The following is a 22,914-nucleotide window of genomic DNA, read 5'->3' on the forward strand; positions in this document are numbered from 1 at the left end:
GCGGAGAAGGAAACAGTTTGGATGAGGAAAAAATAGGGGTAATGACCAAATTGTTTAACTCAATGGAAAAGGTAGGGGCCAACCTAGTCTGAGGGGTCAAAACATGTTGAAAATCATAGAGCTAGACAATCAAACTCTAGTAAAGAGGGGCTCTAACCTTGACCTTAGCTTTGTCAACTTAAAGAGAGAGAGAGATGAGAAAATCTAGAAAGGAAAATAGAATTTAGCATTCCTTCAAAAATGATTAAGCATAGGGAAGAGATGAGAATTGAAGCTCTTGTACCTTCCTTCAATAGTAATGAACTTGATTAAGATCTTTTCTACCATCTTCCAATCCACCAAGAGTTGTTTACGACTAAAACTTCTTTGGAGATTCAAGATGTTTTCACTGCGGTTTAGGAAAAGCCAAAAGTCTTCTTTAAAAGCAAGATTTGTTCTTCTAAGGAATTTTAGAACCCTCCATGCTCAACTCCATAACAACAACAATGGTCTGTACCATAACCACAAAAGAAATATCCACAAAGGTGACTTTGTCATTCTCCCAAGATTCAATCAGCTTATGGGACAAATTTGAGTTTTAGCCTTGTATAACCTCCACATATTTTTCCATGTGCCCATCCTCAATAGTCTTCTAGACCCTTCTATTACTCTTAAACTCATCACACATATTAGGTTCAATTTAATTTATCTCATCACCCATAGCTAACCACAACACTTTTCTTTAATTATACCAAAAGATAGAGACCTAGTAACTAAGAAACACTATGAAATAGTTAAGTGAGATGATATTGCACACAAAAAAGAACCAACATAAACCTAGAAGGGAAGTTGAAAAAGCACACTAGCCCAATTGCCAAATCCAAAATAGAACCAACATAAACCTAGAAGGGAAGTTGAAAAAGCACACTAACCCAATTCCCAAATCCAAAATAAAAAATAATTAGTGATCCCCATACATCCATTGATTTTATCACCATTAATGGAAGATGTTGTAATCTCTTGCAATATCATTGTAGGTGCCTCAGTGGGTATGGAATTAATATCTTCCCAGATTTAAAAAAATCTATGTACTTACCAAGAGTAGACCACTTGCCATCCTGTTTGCAAAATTATTGCCTTCACAAAAAAAATGTTGGAAATTGACCTTGTTTTCCATGTTAAGAAAACTCATTATTTTAGTGATGACATCTCTACCCTACTAGCCCACATCAACTTTTTTTATTTAAAATATTAATAACATTAAGGGCATTACCTTCAACCATGATTCTTATAGCCCTTTTCATGTGCAATCATGACCCCATAAAAAAGTGCTAAAATCTCTGCCACATAAGTAGTTTGGACTCCCATATTAACAACATATGCCATCGGCACACTGTCACTTGAATTTCTTATGAAGCCACCCCCTCTCACTCAACTAGGATTACCAAGAGATGAATCATCCAAATTCTATTTGATCCATCATGGGTTGGGGTGAGGGCAGGGGGTGTGTCCTGTTCCATATTTGGTAGTTATATGGATTGTTCCACTTGTTTATGTTTCTCACAATAAGGTCTACTTATAAATTTGTACAAATGTGTGGTCTTTCTTACATTATACATACAAAAATAAGGGAATTTTTTAACTTTCCTCTCTAGTCATTATATGAAAGGTTCATTTAAGAAGTAATTTTAATTAGATTTTAAGGGATATTCAAATTATTTCTTGATTGGCCCTCTCATATAACCATTAGATAGGAAAGTAAAAAATATCCCTTAATTTTGTATGTATAATGTAAGAAAGACCACAAATTTGTAAAAAATTATTTAGAGCTTATCAAGAAGTGACATGCTAATAACTTTACTTTGTTAACTTTTGATGATTCAAAATTTTCATTAGCCTGCTATGGATATGCTAAAGCATATAGCTATTGTAAAGCATATGAATAGTTTCACATGCATTATATAGATAGTTCCAATTGCATATATTCCTTATTGTATTAAAAAATTGGAGAAACTAACACAAATTTTAAAACCCAAAATTTCATGTACTCAAGCAACAAAAGTAACTTCATTTAAAACAAACATGAGGACAATCGTAAATACAAGCCAGTCCTAATTGGGGAAAAAAACCTCTCAAATTACTCATATTTTTAATATTTTGAAGGGACAAGAATAATTTTGTTATGGTTACAAGAGACCAAGAGTAGTTTCATACCAATTAGAGTTACTTTAGCTATGCTTGAACAAACTGTTTGGACCCTAAATTATTATTATATAATAATGGATTTGAGACAAAAACTATTCTACTAGCAATTAGAAATAACTTCTTTTATATATTAATGGTTTTTTGACAAAAAATGTTTGACCAGGAGTATCTTTATGTCAAAACCCAATTGATCAAAAACCCTTACCACGATGATGCCACATGTGCGACACATGGTTTTGGTCAAAAGTTTTTTTCCTAAAATAACATTAGTCAAAACATTTTTCATCAAGAATATTGAATAAACCAAAAATGTGACAGATGTATATGCACTCACCCTATTACCGAATTATCCAATCTTGCGACCTTAATATGACATCTAGTATGGATAAAAATTTGAAACACACACACACATTTCGATCTTCATATATAAACTCATTCAATAAAATTCCTTAAGAACAATAACATCTATAAAAGATATCAACAATAAATATAATTTAAAAATTTTGCAAACTTTTCTAAGTATCTCCCACCTCAAAGTTTCCAAATCATCAAGTCTTCCCACCTTTTTGACTTCATCTTTTAAATACTTTGTTTTTCTTCATTCTACAACTTCCTAGACATTATTATGATAAAGAAATTTCCAACTATAATCTACAACCAACACCTCATTTCCTAAACTTATCATTCAAAATATAATAAAAAAATCTTTTTGATATTTAATTAGAAAAAGCTTCTAGAACATCTTAATTACTTGAATAGTAGAATATAACCTTTAAACTCATATTTATTGCAAAAAAAATTATTTATATGAATTCAAAATATTATATATACATGTAGATTTATATATTTAATTTTTTAAATCTATTTAATTATAATACGTTTTTTGAAATGTATCCTTACCTTTTTTTCGTTAAGATATAATATTTTCATTAAATAAACAAATAACTAAGCCCTTCCGAAAAACAAAAACCCTTTTAACATAACTCTTATCTAATGTAGATGCATTGACTATGAAAATATTCTTCTGAAAGAAAATTGATTCTATTTACATTTAGGTTTAAATAAAACCTTACAATTACGAATCATCATATAATATATTACAAAAGCTAAATCCAATGACTGACGATATCGCAATGACCACAAAATTGCAAAGCACTACTGTCCACATGAAATATGAATACTTTTATGTTATTATACAAAATATATAGTTTTAAAACGTTACCCGACTTTTACTTTTAGACTTTTTCTATTTTGGTTGATAACATAGTAAACAACAACAAAACAAAATAACAACAACAACAATACAAGGTCAAACTTAACGTGCGATACATCAGAGAAGCTCAGAATCCGCTGACATTGCACACAGATCAAATCAGATTCATAGTATGTGATGATATAAGTTCCCCATTATCGTTTTGGGTACTGGAAAAAATTGTTCAAACGCCAAAAAAGCATTTAAATATTGTCCAAAAATTGTTCGTTTGCTGAATAGAACGCCAAAGGTTTAAAAAGCATTGAAATACTGTCCAGAAATAGAAATAAAGATAAGATTTTGAATTGTTGTGTGGAGGAGGATTGGAAACAATGGATCCGAATGTGGTGGAAGTGCCTTCCTATTTTAGGTGCCCGATATCAATGGAGCTGATGAGAGACCCTGTAACGATATCAACAGGGATGACATACGACAGGGAGAGCATTGAGCACTGGTTCTACACCTGCAAGAAGAACACGTGCCCTGCTACCATGCAACTTATCCACAACTTCGACGTGACGCCCAATCACACACTGCGCCGCCTTATTCAGGGCTGGTGTGTCGCCAACAGCTCCAATGGGGTCGACCGGATTCCTACTCCAAGGCCCCCCCTTCATCCTCTTCAACTCTCGGATCTGTTACAACAGATCGCCGGGTCGAATCCTCTCAAGGCCATTCAAGGGCTCAAGAAGCTCAATTTGCTCATTAGGGAGAGCCAGAGTAATCTGAGATGCATTGAGGCTGCTGAGCCAGTGCCCATTCTCACATCTCTTCTTGCAAAGTGGTCATGCCCAGATGAGATTCATGAGAATTCTAAGATATGTGAGGAAACATTGGGGATCCTCCATCTGATCCCTCTCTCACAAGATTCTGCAAGGTTGGTATGTGAGCCAAGGGTAATGAGATGCCTAGGCTTGATTCTACAACGTGGGAGCAGCCATGCAAGATTGCATGCTGCCATGCTACTGAAGAACGTTGCAGGGGAGAGGGTTGATTGGGAAATGATTGTGAGGCAGAATGTTTGTGTCTTGGATGGGTTGGTGGAGATGTTGAGAGATGATGATGAGTTTTCTCACCAGTTGACTCTTTCTGCCTTGGATGTATTGAAGGGTATGTGTAGGTACTCAAGGAGGAACAAGCTGAAGGCTGTAGAGGCTGGTTTGGTGTATGTATTGATAGAGCTTCTGCCAGAGGCAGAGGGGCCAAAGGCTGAGAAGGTTCTGGATGTTTTGGATAAGTTGGTTGATTGTGCTGAAGGAAGGGCTGCCATGGGAGATCATGCGATGGGTGTCGCTGCTGTTTCAAAGAAGATGTTTAGGGTTTCTGAGAATGGGAGGTTTAAGGCCGTTCGAATCCTCTGGTCGCTGTGTAGTTTTGCACCGAGCGCTTCTCTTCTGAGGGACATGATCCAGTTTGGAGGGGTTTCGAAGCTTTGCATTGTGTTGCAGATGGAGGGAGGAGTGAAGAGCAAGCACAAGGCAAAAGAGGTACTCAAATTGCATGCAGTGAGCTGGTGCAACTCTCCTTGCTTTCCCTTTCATTTGAAGAAATATGTTTCTATGTGACCGCTCATGTTAGAGAAATCGTGTCATGTTGAACCCTAATAGGGAAATAACAGTTAGGGTTTCGTCTACTTTTTTCGAATTTGGTTTCCCATAAAAAGTATTGAACTTTTTTATTGACAATTTCTGTGATAAATCAGTTATCGCTATACCAATTTTTTGACAACCCTGTGGGACAATTATTGTGGTAAATCGGTGTCAGTGCAATGGTACTAAATAATGCATAGGAAGGAGTTAGGGAAAGCACAACTAGTGGTTCTTGACATACAATTTTATAAACTGTAAATAATCATTCAAAGAAATGATGTGTTTTTTTAATTTGTTTTTTCCTTCTTCCTTTGTTGAAGGATATTGATTTCTTTTTAGTATTTGAAAATAAAATTGTTTGTTGTGTATCTTCTTCTGAACAATCATTCAATTTAATTATATATTTAGATTATCCTTACAAAATTTATTATAAGCGATTGATCTTTTGCTTGATGGAAAAGCAACTGAGAAATGGACAAGGAGCTTGAAGTATCAACCTTTCTACATACTAGCACTTGCACTTTTGAAGGGTGCAAGGGTTATTTTGATAGTTTTCTATATATCAAATAATGCCACTGTAGCGCTGATATGGAAGCCTGCTTACAACATTTTTGTGTACGCAGTAAGCCATTGATAAGTAATTTTTATGTTTATTCTTTTCTTTTCGTTGACACCCATGGAATACACCCTATTAGACTTTTCGTTCATCGAGGTTCTTCTTCTCTTTTCAAGAATTTATCTTCTTTGCAAGTTTGGGTAGCATCTTTTCACCCTTTTTCATCCATAGTAAACTTTATATGCTCTTGGTCATAACGGTTTGTGCTTTTATTATCATCCTCCAATAGAATGGGTGCAACAGGTATATTGACATTGTTATTAATGAAGCACAAATTATTGTAGTGATTTTCAGGCTATCAAAATTGTAGATCCGGGATACTTGACCCTTCAAGTGGTGCACAAGAATGTTAGTCTAAGTCACCATGGAGGTTGCATAAATCTTATAATGGGCTGCCCAAGTTCCACCTTTTGCCATTTTTTCATAGTAGTCTTCAAAATTTATTTCATTTTTCTGAAGAAAAAAAAGAAAGGCTCAAAGTCTTAATGATGCTCCATAATGTACTCCATTACCAAACAACAATATTTTACGTGTTGATCTTGGTCACCTTCAAGTTGATCTACTAGGATTTTGAAAAGACAATTTCCATCTAGGAGCATTTGCACCATTCTCATTTGCAATCCATATCGTTGAGCCTTAATTTCTTCTCAACTCTCCTACTCATTTTTTGCATCATCTAGCAGGATGCTTCATTGAGATTGCTTATCTTCTTCTTTGGTGAGCATTTTGGGCCAAGGAAGAGATGGTTTTGGTAAAAGAGTTCTTTAACATATAATTCACAAAGATGATGAGAAGCATAATTCAAACTTACATATAAAACATAATTATTCTCTTCAAAAGAGAATGATGCTATGTTCAACTATTTTGTAACGGTATCAACCTGAGCATAAATATGAAGATGATCAATTGAAGAATTCTTTTAAATGTAACTATACATAATATATAAATCCAATGAATTGAAGCTTATGAACAAGTAAACAATAAAATTACCTCTTAAGGTATAGGAGACAAATCATTCTAGTTAGAAGTGATGGGAGAGCCAAAGTCGAGGCTAATACATCTTTGGTAAGTTGTGAGAAGCAAGTAGTAATATGTCTTCTATATATAGAAACCACTTATATATCATTGGCATAGTGTGAGGATCATGTAATAATATGTCTATGATATATAGACATAATTTTTCTTGAGGTACTAATGGATACACTTTCCAATCTCTATCATGTTCATGCACATGTTTGATTAAACTGAGACATTGTCACAATCATTATCCTTGTCACGATATTTTACCGTACACAGTGCTATCAATTATTTAAAAAAACTAATTATGAGCAGATTTTATGCAATGACATAAACACACTTTGTACTTTTCATACTCTATATGTGATATTAATATGGATCATATTGCTTATTTTTTACATTAATGAATTTAATATGTGTATTATAAATTGGAGAAAAAATATTAAGTGTCTACACAAATGTGTATGCACCATTTAAACTTTCATCCACTATATTTAATAACATCCTTAGCAACCTCAAAGTTTTTCCCCAAACATATCAAAAATAGTATACATAGAACTATATTGTTTAGTACTTATGTCAATTTATTGGATTTCAAGATAAAGCTTGCACAAAAACTTCAATTTAAAAAATAATTATGTGAGATATTTTGAATGTAATTTTTTATATTTAGGAAGTGAAATTTATATAATCATTTTAATAGAACTATGTTAAATAAAATATTTAGTTATAGTAGTATTACATGTTTTTTGTATGAAGTAAGAACTAAGTGGATCACATGCATGCATGATCAAGTCATGAAAGAAGAGCGAAAAGATTTTGTACAAGGCTAAGAATAGAAGATGCATTCTAGGCCACAATATCAAGTGAAAAGACCAATTAAAGAATGAAAATAGGGGGAAAGAAATCCACAAAAGTAAATGTACATATTTTAGTTTATGTAAAAAAGTCTCATTTTATTTGTTGAATGTGTTTTGGTGTGTTGTTTAGGTTTTATGTTATAGTTCTTTTTATTTTCTATTAAATTTTTTAATAATTAAAAGTAGCCTGAAAATGGGGCTGGACTTGGAAGAACAAAATGTTGTAGAATATCTCCAAGTTAGAAGAGACTAAACTTAGCCTACCCCCCTTTTTTATTCCAAAAATTATTGCATTAAAGTATCCTCGGATCTAGAAAAAAAACTACATACATTATGTATAAAAATATTTATAATAACCATAATATTTGAGAGTCCAAAGAAATACTATGAATAATGCCCAATAAGGTTGAGTGTTAAAGCAATTATCATAACAAAAACTAAAACTTAAAACATAAGGAGAATTGATTCTCCTTATTCTTCTCCTTTCTCTCTGGTTTATCTAGTAGCACTTGGAGCCAGTCATCCACTAGAAACTTGTAGAGAGAGCATGTGGTATCCACTCTCATTGCCAAGGTGAGTTCTTCCTTCTCTAGATGCAGAAGGTGGAGGGTAGAAGCAACCGAATGCATCGCCCTAACTACAAAACTGGTAACCTCAATGAATCTCTGCTCCAAGATCTCCTACCTTTCTTCCATTTTTTAAAGATCCCTATTAATGACCCTCAACCTTTCAAGATTGTTCTGATTCATATGAAGGGGCCATAGGGGGTCCTTTCTATGAGTCTGTTCACCTTTTTTAGTTAGCCATAGGGGGGAGGTGAGAGTTTCTTTGGATGTTTTTCTCCATTTTGATTTTCTTCAAAATATGGTGAGAGGTGGGTTTCAGAGGTTTGGTTTCCCTTGTGGATGTTATCTTTGTAGAGATTCGAGGGGTGGATGTTGAAAGGGCTAGGTTGGGAAGGACTATCTACACATTGATAGGTTGGATAGGATAGAGGTTCCTATGGAAATCATAAAGCTTAAACATAAAGGCTTGGTGCAAGATATTATAGGGTCAACCTTTTTTAATCTTCTTCCTAACTTTAAGAATGTTATCCTCCATGGAATACATGAGAAAAATAGGAAGGATATGACGTCATGATTACAAAAATAGTTTAAAATAGGGAAATGGTAGTAGTAGAAAATATGAAATCTACCCTCTAAGGTGAGATATCTCATGATAGTATAACATACCTTTTTCTAGGGGTCTGATAGCTCCATTTTGACAAAACCACCATGATATTGGTTAAGGCTAGCTTTATTTGCAACACAAGTTTTCTTCTTCCATTTATGACCCTCCAAGGATAAACCACCCACCTTGGCGATGACCTCTTCATTGATCTCAAATGAGATCCCATTCAAAATCATATGTCTATTATTCCAGGAGTTAAAAAGTTGCATGGATACCACTTCGTCATAACCCTCTATCCATTGCATGAATGGAACCAAACCACCCTCTTTTAGCTAAGTCAAGGATATTTATTTCCATTTTTCAATAGAACTTGAGTTGATATGAATAGGGTTAGCACCCATTTCCCCGCTCTCACCCAAGTCCTCAATAAAATCCTCAGAGATATCTGACATAACCCAAACTAGGATTGATGTAGCAACATCTTGGGTTTTCTTGTAATCTTTCTCACCATTTTTTATTCTATTGGTTAATGTTGAGTTTCACTACTTTTCAAGTTGCAATCATTGCCAAGTTCCTATATGGATTGGGTTGACCAGTGTTGGTTGAGAATTTTTGTACATGTCAAGCTATCTAGTGTTGGTTGAGTGTTCCTCCATGTTTTGAGTGAATTCTATATTTTCTAATGCTTGATTCCTTCTTGAATTGAGTTTTTATGTGATTGATTCCTAGTGTGAGCCAACTTATGTATTTAATTTGGATCATGAATTTAATGTAGGATCTTGTCTCGCGATGTGTGCATACCATTTTAAGGGTGACCTTCTATTATGTAAAGATCTAAATCTCTTGTAAGATGTTTTGGCAAGTAAAAAAAATGTGTTCACTTAGGTTAGGAATCACTTAGATAGAGTGTAGATGGGACTGCGAAGGAAAAGAGCTGGAAGTCTGAATTAAGGACTTGTAAAAACCCAAGTCTAGGATTTGTAAATCTTGCTAGCTGTAACCTAGAAAGCCTTATAGATGGGCATTCACGATAATAATTAGATGAATCAATAAAGTGTTTTTTGTTTCTTCTCACTATGCTGTTGTTCTCAATGTTGTTAGATTTTGTTGTGACTATTCAACAAGGTGATTAGATAATTAGGTGAGCCTCTAGCCCTAGCTATTCACATCCTCCTTGCAGTAGGTGGTATTAGAGCTTGAGGTTCATCCTCGAGGAGATTGTATCATGTAGAACCCTAAGTTTTATTTGTTTGTAGGGTGGAAGATCTACAAATTTGACCTATAACTTGTAAGAAACTATTTGTAAAGATGGTTCAAGGTAGAGGAAATGTTAATATTGCTATTATGGACATGTTGAGACAAACTACATCTATATTAGATGCCATGGAGACATCCCAAAGGAGAGGAGTGCATCTAGATCATGTGACTAATCATAAAGCAATGACACCGAACCCTAATCCAGACCTAAGGAAGACCAAGATGAGGAAAGATTGTTAGGAGTGTTGTCTAGGGCACATTCAAATCTTACTATAGAAGTTGTTCCTTATGATAGAACATTGGACACCACTATTGTGTTGGATTGGATCTCTGATATGGAGAAGTTCTTTGAGTTTGAGGTCACACCTAATAATAGGAAGGTGAAAATTGCAATCATTAGGTTGAAAGGTCATGCCTCACTATGGTGGGAGCATTTGCAAACTAATGGACAAAGACTTGGCTGAAAATTGTGAACAAAGCAAAGAAGAAGTTCATTCTTGTTGATTACCAAATTAGCTTGTTGAGGAAAATGATAAATTTGAGACAAAAGAACATTACTGTGAAGGAGTACATTGAGAAATTTTATAGATTGGACATCAGATCTAGACATGTGGATAATGAGAAAGTTGTACAAAGGTACCTTAATGGATTCAGATTTAGAATTCAACATGAAATAAGTTTTGTGAAATTAGAAAGTGTGGAAGAATCATGCCAATATTTCTTAAAAGGTGAAGACATCTTGAGAAAGAAGCATGAACAAAGACTAAGAGGTAGAGGTGAGAGATTTTAGAGAGGCATAGGTAGATCTTATGGGGAAGGTGGAAGATCTGACAATTCAACACAGGATAAGGGTATATATGAGTGGACAAGTGATGATAAAAGCAAGAATGAGTGGAAAGGTGGTAGTTCTTACCAAGGAAGATGTAATTCTTATTCTAGAGGAGTTTTTTCGTGGTAATTATTTTAGATGTGGAAAAGAAGGTCATAGATCCTTTGAGTGTAGGCACTCTGGTGATAAAGAAAAAGTTAATAGAAATGTTTTGATTCAAGGAGATCTTGAGGGTTCACATTGTGGACCTTAGGTTAGAGAAAACCTAATGGTAAGGAGAATTTTGTGTAATGAAATAGTTGATGAGGAACTTGTCCTAAGTAGAAGTCTTTTCAAGACTAGATATAAGATGGTAGGAAAATGGTGTAAAGTGATCATTGACAATGGAAGTTCAATGAATTTGGCATCTGAGGAGTTGATTACGAAGTTATAGTTGTAGAGGTTGAGACACTTTAAACCATATCATGTTTATTGGGTCAAGGATGAGTATAAATTATTGTTAAGTGAAATTATTGGTAAGTGAGTTATGCTTTGTGAAATTTAAGCTTGTAAACTATTTTGATGAAGTTCTGTGTTATATTATGCCTATGGATTATTTCCATATTTTGTTGGGTAGGCCTTGACCTAGTAAGATATATAAATGTTGTGCATAATGGTCAATTAAATCAAAATACACTTTGGGTGAATGGAGAAAAGAAAATATTGTTGCCTTTTATTGAAGCTTCTAATGAAGTGAATTGCACTATTGTTAGAGTTTGCATGTTTAATGGAAAATAATTTGAGAAGGAAATGAAAAAGAACCAAGTATATTTTTCTATAATCCCTAGAGGGCCAAGTTGTGATCATAATAGCTAAGCAATAGAGTCTAGCAATGGATGAGTGATAGGTACAGGCCGAGTAATAGAAAATAGTGGAGGTTGAGTGACAATAGAAATGGAAAGGTTGATGAAAGAGTACAAGGGGATTATTGTTGAAGATATTCTTGATGGTTTACTACCAATAAGAATTGTAAGTCATTGTATGGATCTAATTCCTAGAGCTAGTTTTTTGAATAAAGCACCATATAGATTGGCACCTATAGAGAATGAAGAACTTAATAGACAAGTGCAAGAGTTGTTGTAAAAAGGTTTAATCAAAGAAAGCTTGAGCCTAGGTGTTGTACCTGCTATATTGACATCTATGAAGAATGGTGAATGGAGAATGTGTATTGATTCTAGAGCTATTAACAAGATCACAATGAAATACATGATTTCTATGCCAAGGATGGATGACATAATAAATTGAGGTATAGTCATGTAATATTAATATATATAACTATAGTTATATTTATTATAAATATTTTAACTATGGTTATAATATTAATTATCAATTAAAAAATAGGCATGTCCCTTAAAGGGGCATGCCTATTCATGGCTTACACATATTCATATGAGGAGAGATGCCTTTGGAACACACATAGCAAAAAATATGACATTGCTATTACCTAGAAAATAAACATAGTATCAGAGCCAACTGCAAATATAATGAAGAAAATACAAAGTCTTCCTCAACCAGTGAATAAAGGCACCGCATAGAAGATGTAGCAATCAACAAACAAAGGATTTAAATTGAAAAGGTATCAAGGTGAAGACCAAATCTAAGTCTTCTCATTGGAAATAAGGTATCGCATAGAAGATGTAGCAATCAACAAACAAAGGATAAATAAAAATGGTATCAAGGTGAAGGCAAAATCTAGGCATATTGGAAGATAGATCCCAAGTTTGATCTCAAGAATGCACTAATTTAGGTCAACTTAAGATTTCTAATGTGTGGAAGGATGCTTGTTGGGCATCTCCAAAACTTTCGTTCAGATGTGACCTCCAATTGTCAGATCACAAGTCACCTTTGATGGTAGTAGATCTTAAATTTGGGTCTACTATGCCCAAGATATCAAGTGAGTTTTCATTTTTGTTTTGGAAGATCAAATGTTGACAATCTCTAGTAACAATTGACCCACTCAACTTAATGTCTCTGTCATGCTCGAGAAAATGTCAAGTTTTCCAGATCTATAATTAGAGAGAATCTTGATGTCTCCTTCGCATGATAACCTTAAATGGTCATAGGGCATGGCAGGGTGCTCTATTAAAGGATGAATTGAGTAGAAATAGTGAGAAAAGCACAAGGAAACATATTTGGATGGAGCTGATGTGGAACAAAGAATAAAAGAGTAATGAAATTAAACAATTTGACATTGTTAAATAGAAATGATGAATTGATGTATAGAAATATATATAGATATATATTTGTGTGTGTGTGTGTGTGTGTGTGTGTGTGTTTGTATAGACACACACACACACACACACACACACACACACACACACACACACACACACACACACACACACACACACACACACATTCATTTAAAAATGATATTTAATAAATTGACAAATATAGAGAGATTCATTATGAGAGTATGAGAAGTAAGATGTATTATGTTATATTATTTAAAAATATAAAAATATCCTTTAATTTAATAATTTGACATTATTAAATGTAAGAGGATTAGTTGATGTGCAAAAAGATAGTGATATAATGTCTTACGAATATAAGTAAATATAGATTAAAGTATATCTTTAAATTAGATATTTATCTATATTACATTGGACTGATATTATATTATTATATAGAATTATTTATTATCCTTGATTATTTTAATTTATTAATTAAGTCTCTATCTTATTTTTATTTTGTATATACTATAAGAGCCACGTGCCTTGATCTTTTCCTCTAAGAATGTTATTGTAGGAAGAGGTAGATTGAGATTCAGAGGGAGCTTGACATGTTATTAGGGACAACCTTGAAAGAGAGGGAGAAGACTAAGGATGTTATTTAGTCAACATTCAATGAACTTGGTCTTATTGATTAAGAGGTAGTAAACCATGTTGAAATGTATTCTTTAGTGATCAATCAATTGTCGTAGTCAGTCAAGGGGATTGTGATTCATACATCGTCACCATGTGATTTTAATAGGCCTACCCACCGTGCACATTAGGAGGAAGTCACAACTTCCACATGGTCATTACTTGTATTTGGAGAAGTTGTTTTAAGGTGACGATCTTACAATAAATTATATCACAAGATTAAACCAATTGAGTATATGGTGAATGTCTTGCATCTAAACATTCTGGGAGACCATTACTTAGAGTATTTGGTGAATATCAATAATATTCTAGGAGGCCAATACTCTTGATATCAGATGTGATAAAAAACCTTATTTTGAGTAATTGGTGAATATTGTATGATATTATGGGAGACTAATACTCATGATATTGGATGTGATATCACACCTTATTTGAGTACTTGGTGAATATCGGATGTCGATATTTTGAGAGACCACTACTCTTGATATTAGATGTGATATCAAAACCCTATTTGAGTAATTGGTGAATATCATATTTTGATATTTTGGAAGACCAATACTCATGATATCAAATGTGATATCAAAATTTTGAATATCTTTTGATCATAAGACATTCTTTTTTGACTGAGATGAAGCTTGAAGTTCCTAGGTTTGATGAGATGAGGAAGTTTTATTAAACTAACCTTGATTTTTCTAAGGGATGGAGAGAGTGTAGAGCACAAAAACTATCAAGTCAACTGAGTAAGTTTGGTGAGTATTTTATTCAATAAGGTATGTTGTTCAAAGGAATTTAGTTATGTATACCAATAAGTTCTATGAGAGTTAATTTGATTAAGAAAAAATATTGTGGTGGATTGGCTAGATATTTTGGTATTGATAAGACAATGACTTTTCTTAAGAAAAAATATTATATTGGCCACAAATGTATATGGATGTTCAAAGGTTTGTAAGGAGTTGTGGAATTTGTCAAGTTGCAAAAGGAGTAAGTTAGAATAATGGATTGTATATACCAATTTCTATTCATCATAAACCTTAGAGTGATATCAATATGGATTTTGTTCTTGGATTACCTAAGATAGCAAGAGGGTATGCTTCCATATTTTTTGTTGTGGATAGATTTTCTAAGATGACACATCTCATACCATGTAAGAAGACATCAGGTGATGTGCATGTTGTTGAGGTTTTCTTCAAAGAGATTATTAGGTTACTTGGAGTACCAAGAATTATTATTTCTAACAGAGACAAAAAGTTTGTTGGTTATTTTTTTAGGACTTTGTGGAAGAAGATGGATAGTGAGTTAAATTTTAGTTCTGCATTCCATCCATAGACAGAGGTTGTGAATAGAATCTTGGGTAATTTTTTGAGATATTTAGTTGGAGATAAGCCAAGTAATTGGGATATGGTATTAGCACAAGTTGAGTTTTCATATAATAATTCTATGAATAGGAGTATAGGGAAGCCACATTTTGAGATTGTTACTAGAATGCAACATTAAGGTATATCGAATTTGAGAGATGTTGCTGGTAAAGAGAACAAAAGTGCTAATGAAGAAGGATTTTTTGGTTTCATGAAGTCTTCACATGAGGAAGTGAAGCTGAAGTTAGTGAAGTTGAAGTTGGAACAAAGTAATTATAAGTACATGGGGAACAGAGATAGGTCTAGGAGACATCATTTTTTTGAATTTGGTCATGAGGTGATGGTTTATTTGATGAAAGGTAGATTTCTTGTTGGAACATATAGTAAGTTGAGGATGAAGAAGTTTGGACCTTGTAAGATCTTGAGGAAGTTGTACAGAGGTAATGCTTATGAAGTTGAGTTACCTGATGATGTGGATGTATATCCCATATTCAATGTTGCTGATTTGCATAAGTACTATGAGTTAGATAATAAAGTCATTGTACTAGATGGTTATACCAAGAAGTAGATTGAAGGTGTTTAAAAGATATTGGACCAGAGAGTTGGTAAAAGCACAAGAGGAAATAAATACTATGAATATTTGGTGGAGTGTAAGACTATACTAGTTAAAGATGCTACATAGATTTCTCAATCTGAGTTGGATTCAACTCGGTTCTAACATCTGAATGATTCGGGAGAATCAATTCTTTCTATCCTTATTGTTTGATGCATGAGCATCATGGGTTTCCTTGTAATCCTCCTTATCTTTTTTCATTTTGCCTATTAATGTCGAGTTCCCATGATTATCGAGTTGAAATCATTGCCAAGTTGCTATATGTGCCAAGCTAGCTAGTGTTGACCAAGATTTATGTACATATCGAGTTATTCAAAGTTGGCTGAGTGTTCCTTCATGTGCCAATTGAACCTAAAATTTACTGATGCCCAATTCCTTCTTGTATCAAGTTTGTATGTGATTGGTTCCTAGTGTGAGCCAACTTAAGTATTTAATTTGGATCATAAAATTAATGTAAAGATATTATCTTGGGATGTATGTAGACTATTTTAAGGTCAGCCTTCTATTATGTAAAGATTGTTGAGATCTGATTGAAAGAGATCATTGAAAGAGGGAGATTGTTGAAGAAGACTATGTGTTTCAATAATTGTTTTGTCATTGATGTCAAACCTACTATTTTATAGTAAGACAACTACTTATAAGATTCAAGTACTATCACTTAGTTGATTGATGAAGAGGATTTGATCAATAAGACATAACAAAAGCACCTAGAGGAAAGGTTGAGTTATTATTATGTGATAAAGTGCAACAATCAATTAAGACAATGATGACATGATGTATTGATAATCTACTTAAGGTTACAAATGTTATCTACACTAAGAAAGTTTAGAAGAACAAGTTACATCAAGTGTGTCTGCCAAGCTTGACCGAGTGGATAGTAGGTGCCAAGCAAAGTTAGTGTAAGCCAACCAAAAAGTTAGTTGGAGCTGAGTAAAAGTAAAATTCTAGTGGATGCCAAGCAAGATAGTTGATACCGAGTAAAGTTTAGTTGATGTTGAGCATTAGAAAACTTTAGTTGATGCCGAGTGATTTCATAGTAGATGTTGAGCAATGCAATATGTGTCGAGCATTAAAAGGTTGATAATGCTAAGTTGCTGCGTTATTTTAAAGATCAAAGATTCACTAAATCTAAGGTAACAGGTTTATTTTCTTGAATTTTGTGAATCTAGAGGAAGATAAGGTTGATGAGCTAGTGGCATAGAATTTGAGATAAAACAATTTTAGGTGAATTCAAATGGATTTTAGGAGAAGTTTCTACAAGAGATATGAGATATGGGGTAGATACATTATATCCTACCTAATCCATCTGAACTCTAATTTGGATGATGGAAAATGAGTGGGAAAATATGCTAATTTCCTATTTATAGGAATGTTTAGTCATGAAACAAAGTTTTCATGTGCAAAAACCTAAGGTAGAGAAGGAGTTAAGGGTTTTTCTTCATCAAGTGACCTAAGAGAAGAGTCTACAGTGGCATGTTAAGAAAGAAGGCTTAAGGAGATGAATGCTTGAAGGGTGAACAAGCTATCAGAGCTACAAAGTACGAAGGCCAAGCAAAATTGAGGAATAAATAGAGATCTGTAATCTGCAAGATAAGTTGTAAGTTGTATTAGATCAAAGCTCTACGATTACTCTCTAACAATTGTTTCAGTCTAGGGTAAATCCTTTGGAGTATGGTTGACCTAATAGTCATTTGTAAATCCTTTAACTGGGTGGCATTCCAAGTGAATGGCCTAAAGTCCTCTAACAAGGCTCACTTATAATAGGGTGATTGAAATCCCTTAACCATGACACATTTAACAGTGTGTATTTTAACCTTTAATAGGATTGGCCTTTCACAAGACATCACTTTAGAAGAGTGAAAAGGAGTAGCATGTTATTGGTAGTTTTTACCAAATTGGGTTTCCATGTAAATTATTGTGTCAAGTGTGTTGATGAATTTGTTATGTTTCATGCTTTACATTTTTGCAAGTTGATTTGATAGTAACCTACAAGTTTTAGTGATTGCACAATCTTATGGATGCATGCATATATATGAATGTTTTATGAGTTCACTAAGCTGTGAAAAGTTTTATTCATACATCTAGACCTTAGATAACTAATTCACCCCACCTCTCAGTTAGTCTAAAGTATTTCAACAATTGGTATCAGAGCTATCTACTTAAGAGGACTAGTTTGAAGGTACTACAAGCACAAAGATTGCGATGTCTAAGAGAGAAGTACCCAAGGTCAATAGAGATAACTTTCCTGCATGGAAAAGTTTTATGAAGCTACACCTTGGAGGGCTTAGAGATCATGCAAACAATCTACCATTTTAGTGGAACATGTTGATCTTGTTGGAGTCTTAACTGCTAAAGATATGAAGAAGAAGAAAGAACACAATCAAGTGATGTTGGAGATTACCTCTTCCCTAAGCTATGTCAAATTTGATGATATCAAAGGTCTTGATAGTGCAAAGAAAATGTGAGATGCCCTAGCCACCATCTATGGAGGAGATAAAAATATTCAAAGAGCCAAATTTGAGTGTCATAGAGGGAAGTTTGATGATATGAGAATGGAAGAAGGTGAGAATATTGCTCAATATGTTGCTAAAATGAAAGAAGTTCTTAGTGCAATAAAAGGAGCTACTGGTAAGATAGATGATGATATTGTATTAAGAAAAGTCTTGAGAACACTACTGTCTATTTATTAGAGTTTCTACAATTCAAGAACTAAGATGTAATAATCTAACCCTTGAAGGTCCAGTAGGTAGACTCATTTCTGTTGAGCTATCTAACTTTGATAATTACAAAATTGAGTGTCTTGAATCTACTTTTAAAGCTAAACTATTATTGAAAGATTTTGATGAGGTGAAGCAAAAGAAGAAGAGAAAGATAAAATATGTGCATAGTGATAGTGATACAAATGAGGAAGATGTTGAACAACTAGAAGCACTATTGACAAAAAGATTCCACAGAGGTAAAGGCAAGTTCAAAGGTAAGTTACTCATCATTTGTTTCAAATGCAATGAGGTTGGTCATATTGCTACAAGATGTAAACAGAAGAAGAGCTACAGAGGTGGTGATAAGTACAAGATCATAAGAGAAGATGATAGAAAAGATTACAAAGATAAAGACAAAAATTCATGCCACATTGTTGAAGAAGAAACAAGGGATGATTCTAATGAACATGATGATGAAGTGGTGTATGTTGCAATAAAGGATGAATTTGATGAAGATGAGGCAACTACACTTATGACTTGTGTGAAAAAAAATGATAGATGGATCATTGATAGTGGATGCTCACATCACATGACTAGAGACAAAAGTAAGTTGATTACCTTAAATTGTTATGATAGAAATAGTGTAAGATTTGGTAATGATGCACCATGTTTGATAAAAGGAAAAGGTTCTATCAAACTCATAGATAAGATTTCATGTGATAATGCTTACTATGTTGAAGGACTAAATTATAACTTGTTAAATGTGTCACAATTGAACAATTTGGGATGCAAGGTTGAATTTGAAAACAAGATTGCTAAGATATATGACACAAATGGGGAACTAATTGGAAAAGGTGATCAAACTAAAAGTAATCTATTCTATCTTGATATAGAGGATGCTACTTGTCTTGTTGTAAAATTTGATGATGTATAGCTTTGGAACAAAAGGTTATGTCATGTTAATTTTGATAACTTGGCTAGTATTAGTAACATGAGGAAAGTTAGAGGTTTGCCTAAGTTGAAGAAGCCTGATAATGTAATGTGCAAAAAATGTTAGTTAGAAAAAATGACAAATTCAAGTTTTAAGAGTAAAACTTATACCTCTAAAGGAATACTAGAGATTGTTCATATTGACTTGTGTGGACCAATTGAGGTTGAAAGCTACAAGGGAGATAAATACATAATGCTATTTATTGATGATTACTCTAGGATGATGACAACTATATTTTTGAAATAAAAATATGATGATTTTCAAATGTTTAAGTGGTACTTGGCAAGAGTTGAAAAGAAAAATGGTAAAAGTCTAAAATGTTTGAGATCTTATAGAGGAGGAGAATTTACATCAAGTGAATTTTAGATGTTCTGCAATAATAGAGGAATCAAAAGATAGACATTTGCCACTAGAACCCCTCCAAAAAATGGAATAGTTGAAAGGAGAAAGAGATCTATAATAGACTTGCTAGAACACTCATGATGGAGAAGAATGTTGCTCTAAAATACTAGAGAGTAGTAAGTATAGCTATCTATACCTTGAACCGTGTGAAAATCAAAAAAGGTTCTCATTCAACACCTTTTGAACTATGGTATGGATACTCACCCAATGTAAAATACTTTAAGGTATTTGGAAGTAAGTGTTACATTCTTAAAGATGTTAGGAATGGCAAGCTTGATGCAAAAAGTGAAGAAGGTGTATTCTTAGGATATTCTACAAGAAGTAAATCTTATAAGTGTTTGAATACTAACACTAAAAAAATTGTGAAAAGAGTAAATGTGAATTTTGATGAATATATAGAAGTACATGAGGCTAAACTTATAAATAAGCCAAAAGAATAAAAATCATTTGTATACTTTTAAGAAGGTATGCTTGCTAATGAAGATGGTATAAATCAAATTTCAAATCAATAGCAAGTTATAGTGATTGTCGAGTCACACCCTATGAATGTCAAGTTGCATTTAGGAACCGAGTTGCATTTAGATGTCGAGTCATAGAATGAAGTGGATGTATATTCTAATTTTGAGATTAGTATACATGAAGGATATGTTGAGATACCTAGTAGAGATACACACAATGATTCTAAAATTGAAAGACAAAATGAAGAAACAAGAGTTGAACCAAAATTGTCTAAGTATGTCAAAAGACATCATCCTACTACTCAAATCTTTGGAGATAAAGATGCAAGATCAATTACAAGAAATAGATTGAGAAGTGAAACATGTTTGTTGACTTTGAAGGAATCCAAAATAGTAAAAGATGTACTAGAAGATGTTGATTGGTACAAAGCCATGGAAGATGGGATTGAACAAATAAAGAAGAACAAAACATGGAGTCTAGTTCCTAGACTAGAGGACAAAAATGTGATTGGTACCAAGTGGGTATTTAGAAACAAGATAGATAAAAATGGTGAAGTCAAAAGAAACAAAGAAAGTGTTAGAATTCTTTAAAATAACTAAGAGGGGGGGGTAAATTAGTTATTCAAGGTCCAATGATGTCCAATACAACTTTTTCTATAAATCCTTAATGACACATAACTGAAATTATCATGCACGCAATTGAATAGTAAACAATTATGAAAAGTAAACATGCATCACACCATAACACTAAGGATTTTGATGTCCTAGAAACCCTTCAGGAATAAGAAGGTAAAATTGGGGTGGGGATGATGCCCATTGAATAACTGCGCAATTGATTTCAACCACTTCTGATGGTTTGCCCTGTTAAAGGCTACAACACATTGTTAAATGTGACCCTGTTAAAGGATTTCTACACTTTGTTAGGAGTGTGCCTTGTTAGAGGACTTAAGAACATTCAACTTGGAATGTCACCCTATTAAAGGATTTACATAGAGCTGTTAGGTTCACCCAAGTCCATGGGATTTACAGTCACCTTCTCAAAAGAATCTTTCATCCCTCTCTAAGGATCTCCTATCCTCCTCCTAAGGATCTCTTATCCTTCTCCTAAGGATCTCTTTATCCTTCTCCTGGAGATCTCTTTGTCCTTCTCCTGGAGATCTCTTTATCCTTTTCTTGAGGCTTATCCACCTAGCTGTTAAGCTAACCTAGCAATGTAGGATTTCAATATCTAATACAATGGTAAGAAAGTATTAGAAGGGTTTTGACCTGATACAGATTACAACCCTAACTATGCAGATTTCATATCACTCTTCAGTTCTCTTCTTTGCTTGGCTTTCCTCCTTTGCAGTGCTGACAACTTGTTCACCCTTCAAGATCTGTCTCCTTGAGTTCTTCCACTCGTTATGCTAATGCATTCTATGGTCGCTTGATCAACTTAGAGTCTTAATGCTCTATACTTTTCTCCTCTTGGCTTCTTCAAATGATCACACCTTATGACCAATTCCCTCTCATGCATGTGCTTTTGATCTCTGACCTGTAACTCCTTATAAAGAAGTTCTGTTCTCAATTTCCTGCTCAAATCTTTTGAGAAAATGACATTGTTTTCCCTCCAATTTGCTTCTTCTAGAAACTTCATGATAAATCCATTAGCATTCGTCTTTAAAATGGTTTGCATGGATTACATAAAATTTTGTGACATCTACTCATCATCCTTATCATCCAACTAATTCACAAAATTTGACATAACAACCTTATCGCTGCTAATTTGGTGAATCTTTGACTTTAACAAATAATGTAGCAACTCGGCATCATTGGTTTACTGATGCTCAACTCCTACTGTGTTACTTGGCTTCTATTGTTATTTACTGGTGCTCGGCACCTAAATTTTTTTTGTGTAACTTGGTACCTGATCTTTACTCGACACCAGAATGCTGCTTGGTATCTGAAGATCACTCAGCACCTAATCTTCACTCGGCACCTGAAGGCCACTCACCACACACTAAGTTGAACTTGCTCAGCTTTAACTGAGAATTTGTTGTTATAATTTAGAATAATTAAGAGGGGGGTGGGGGGAGGTGAATCAGTTATCCAAGGTCCAATGATGTCCAATGCAACTTTTTCTACAAATCCTTAATGACACATAACTAAAATTATCATGCATGCAATTGAACATTAAACAATCATGAAAAGTAAACATGCATCACACCATAACACTAAGAATTTGATAACCCAGAAAACCCTCCAAGAATAAGAAGGTAAAACTGGAGTGGGGATAATACCCACAAAATAACTGCGCAATTGATTTCAATCACTTCTGATGGTCTGCCTTGTTAAAGGCTTGCCCTGTTAAAGGCTACAACACATTATTAAATGTGACCTTGTTAGAGGATTTCACCATACTATTAGGAATCGGCCTGGTTAAAGGACTTTGGAACATTCACTTGGAATGTCACCCTGTTAAAGGATTTACAATATGGCTATTAAACCAACCTAAGTCCATAGGATTTATTCTAACTGTTACAATTGCTATAGAGTAACAATAATGGCTTTTGATTTGATACAACTTACAACATATCTTGCAGATTACAGATCACACTTCAGTTCAATCCTTTGCTTGGCTTTTAATCACTGCAGCTCTGACAGCTTGTCATCTCAAGCTTCGTCACCTTGAGTCTTCTTGCTCATCATACTAATGCAATCATATCTATGGTCACCTCTT

At 33.8% G+C, this 22,914-nt stretch overlaps 1 protein-coding gene across 2 annotated transcripts; it reads left to right on the forward strand.

The window, feature by feature from the left end:
• The first annotated feature begins 3,586 nt into the window (after positions 1-3,586).
• LOC149576771 (E3 ubiquitin-protein ligase PUB23-like) lies at positions 3,587-6,248 on the forward strand. Of its 2 annotated transcripts, XM_089819801.1 has the most exons (2): positions 3,587-4,923; positions 5,936-6,248. In XM_089819801.1, the coding sequence occupies exons 1-2, from the start codon at positions 3,769-3,771 to the stop codon at positions 6,125-6,127; spliced, it is 1,347 nt and encodes a 448-aa protein (XP_089675927.1). In that variant the 5' UTR covers positions 3,587-3,768; the 3' UTR covers positions 6,128-6,248. The 2 variants fall into 2 exon arrangements, with proteins under 2 accessions (XP_089675927.1, XP_089675935.1); XM_089819809.1 differs by lacking the exon at positions 5,936-6,248 and having other exon boundaries at positions 3,590-5,393.
• Positions 6,249-22,914: the final 16,666 nt, after the last annotated feature.

This window comes from Cupressus sempervirens, chromosome 1 (genome assembly GCF_028749045.1).
Source record: "Cupressus sempervirens isolate cs-2001-9-10 chromosome 1, ASM2874904v1, whole genome shotgun sequence".
NCBI classification, from domain to species: Eukaryota; Viridiplantae; Streptophyta; class Pinopsida; order Cupressales; family Cupressaceae; genus Cupressus; species Cupressus sempervirens.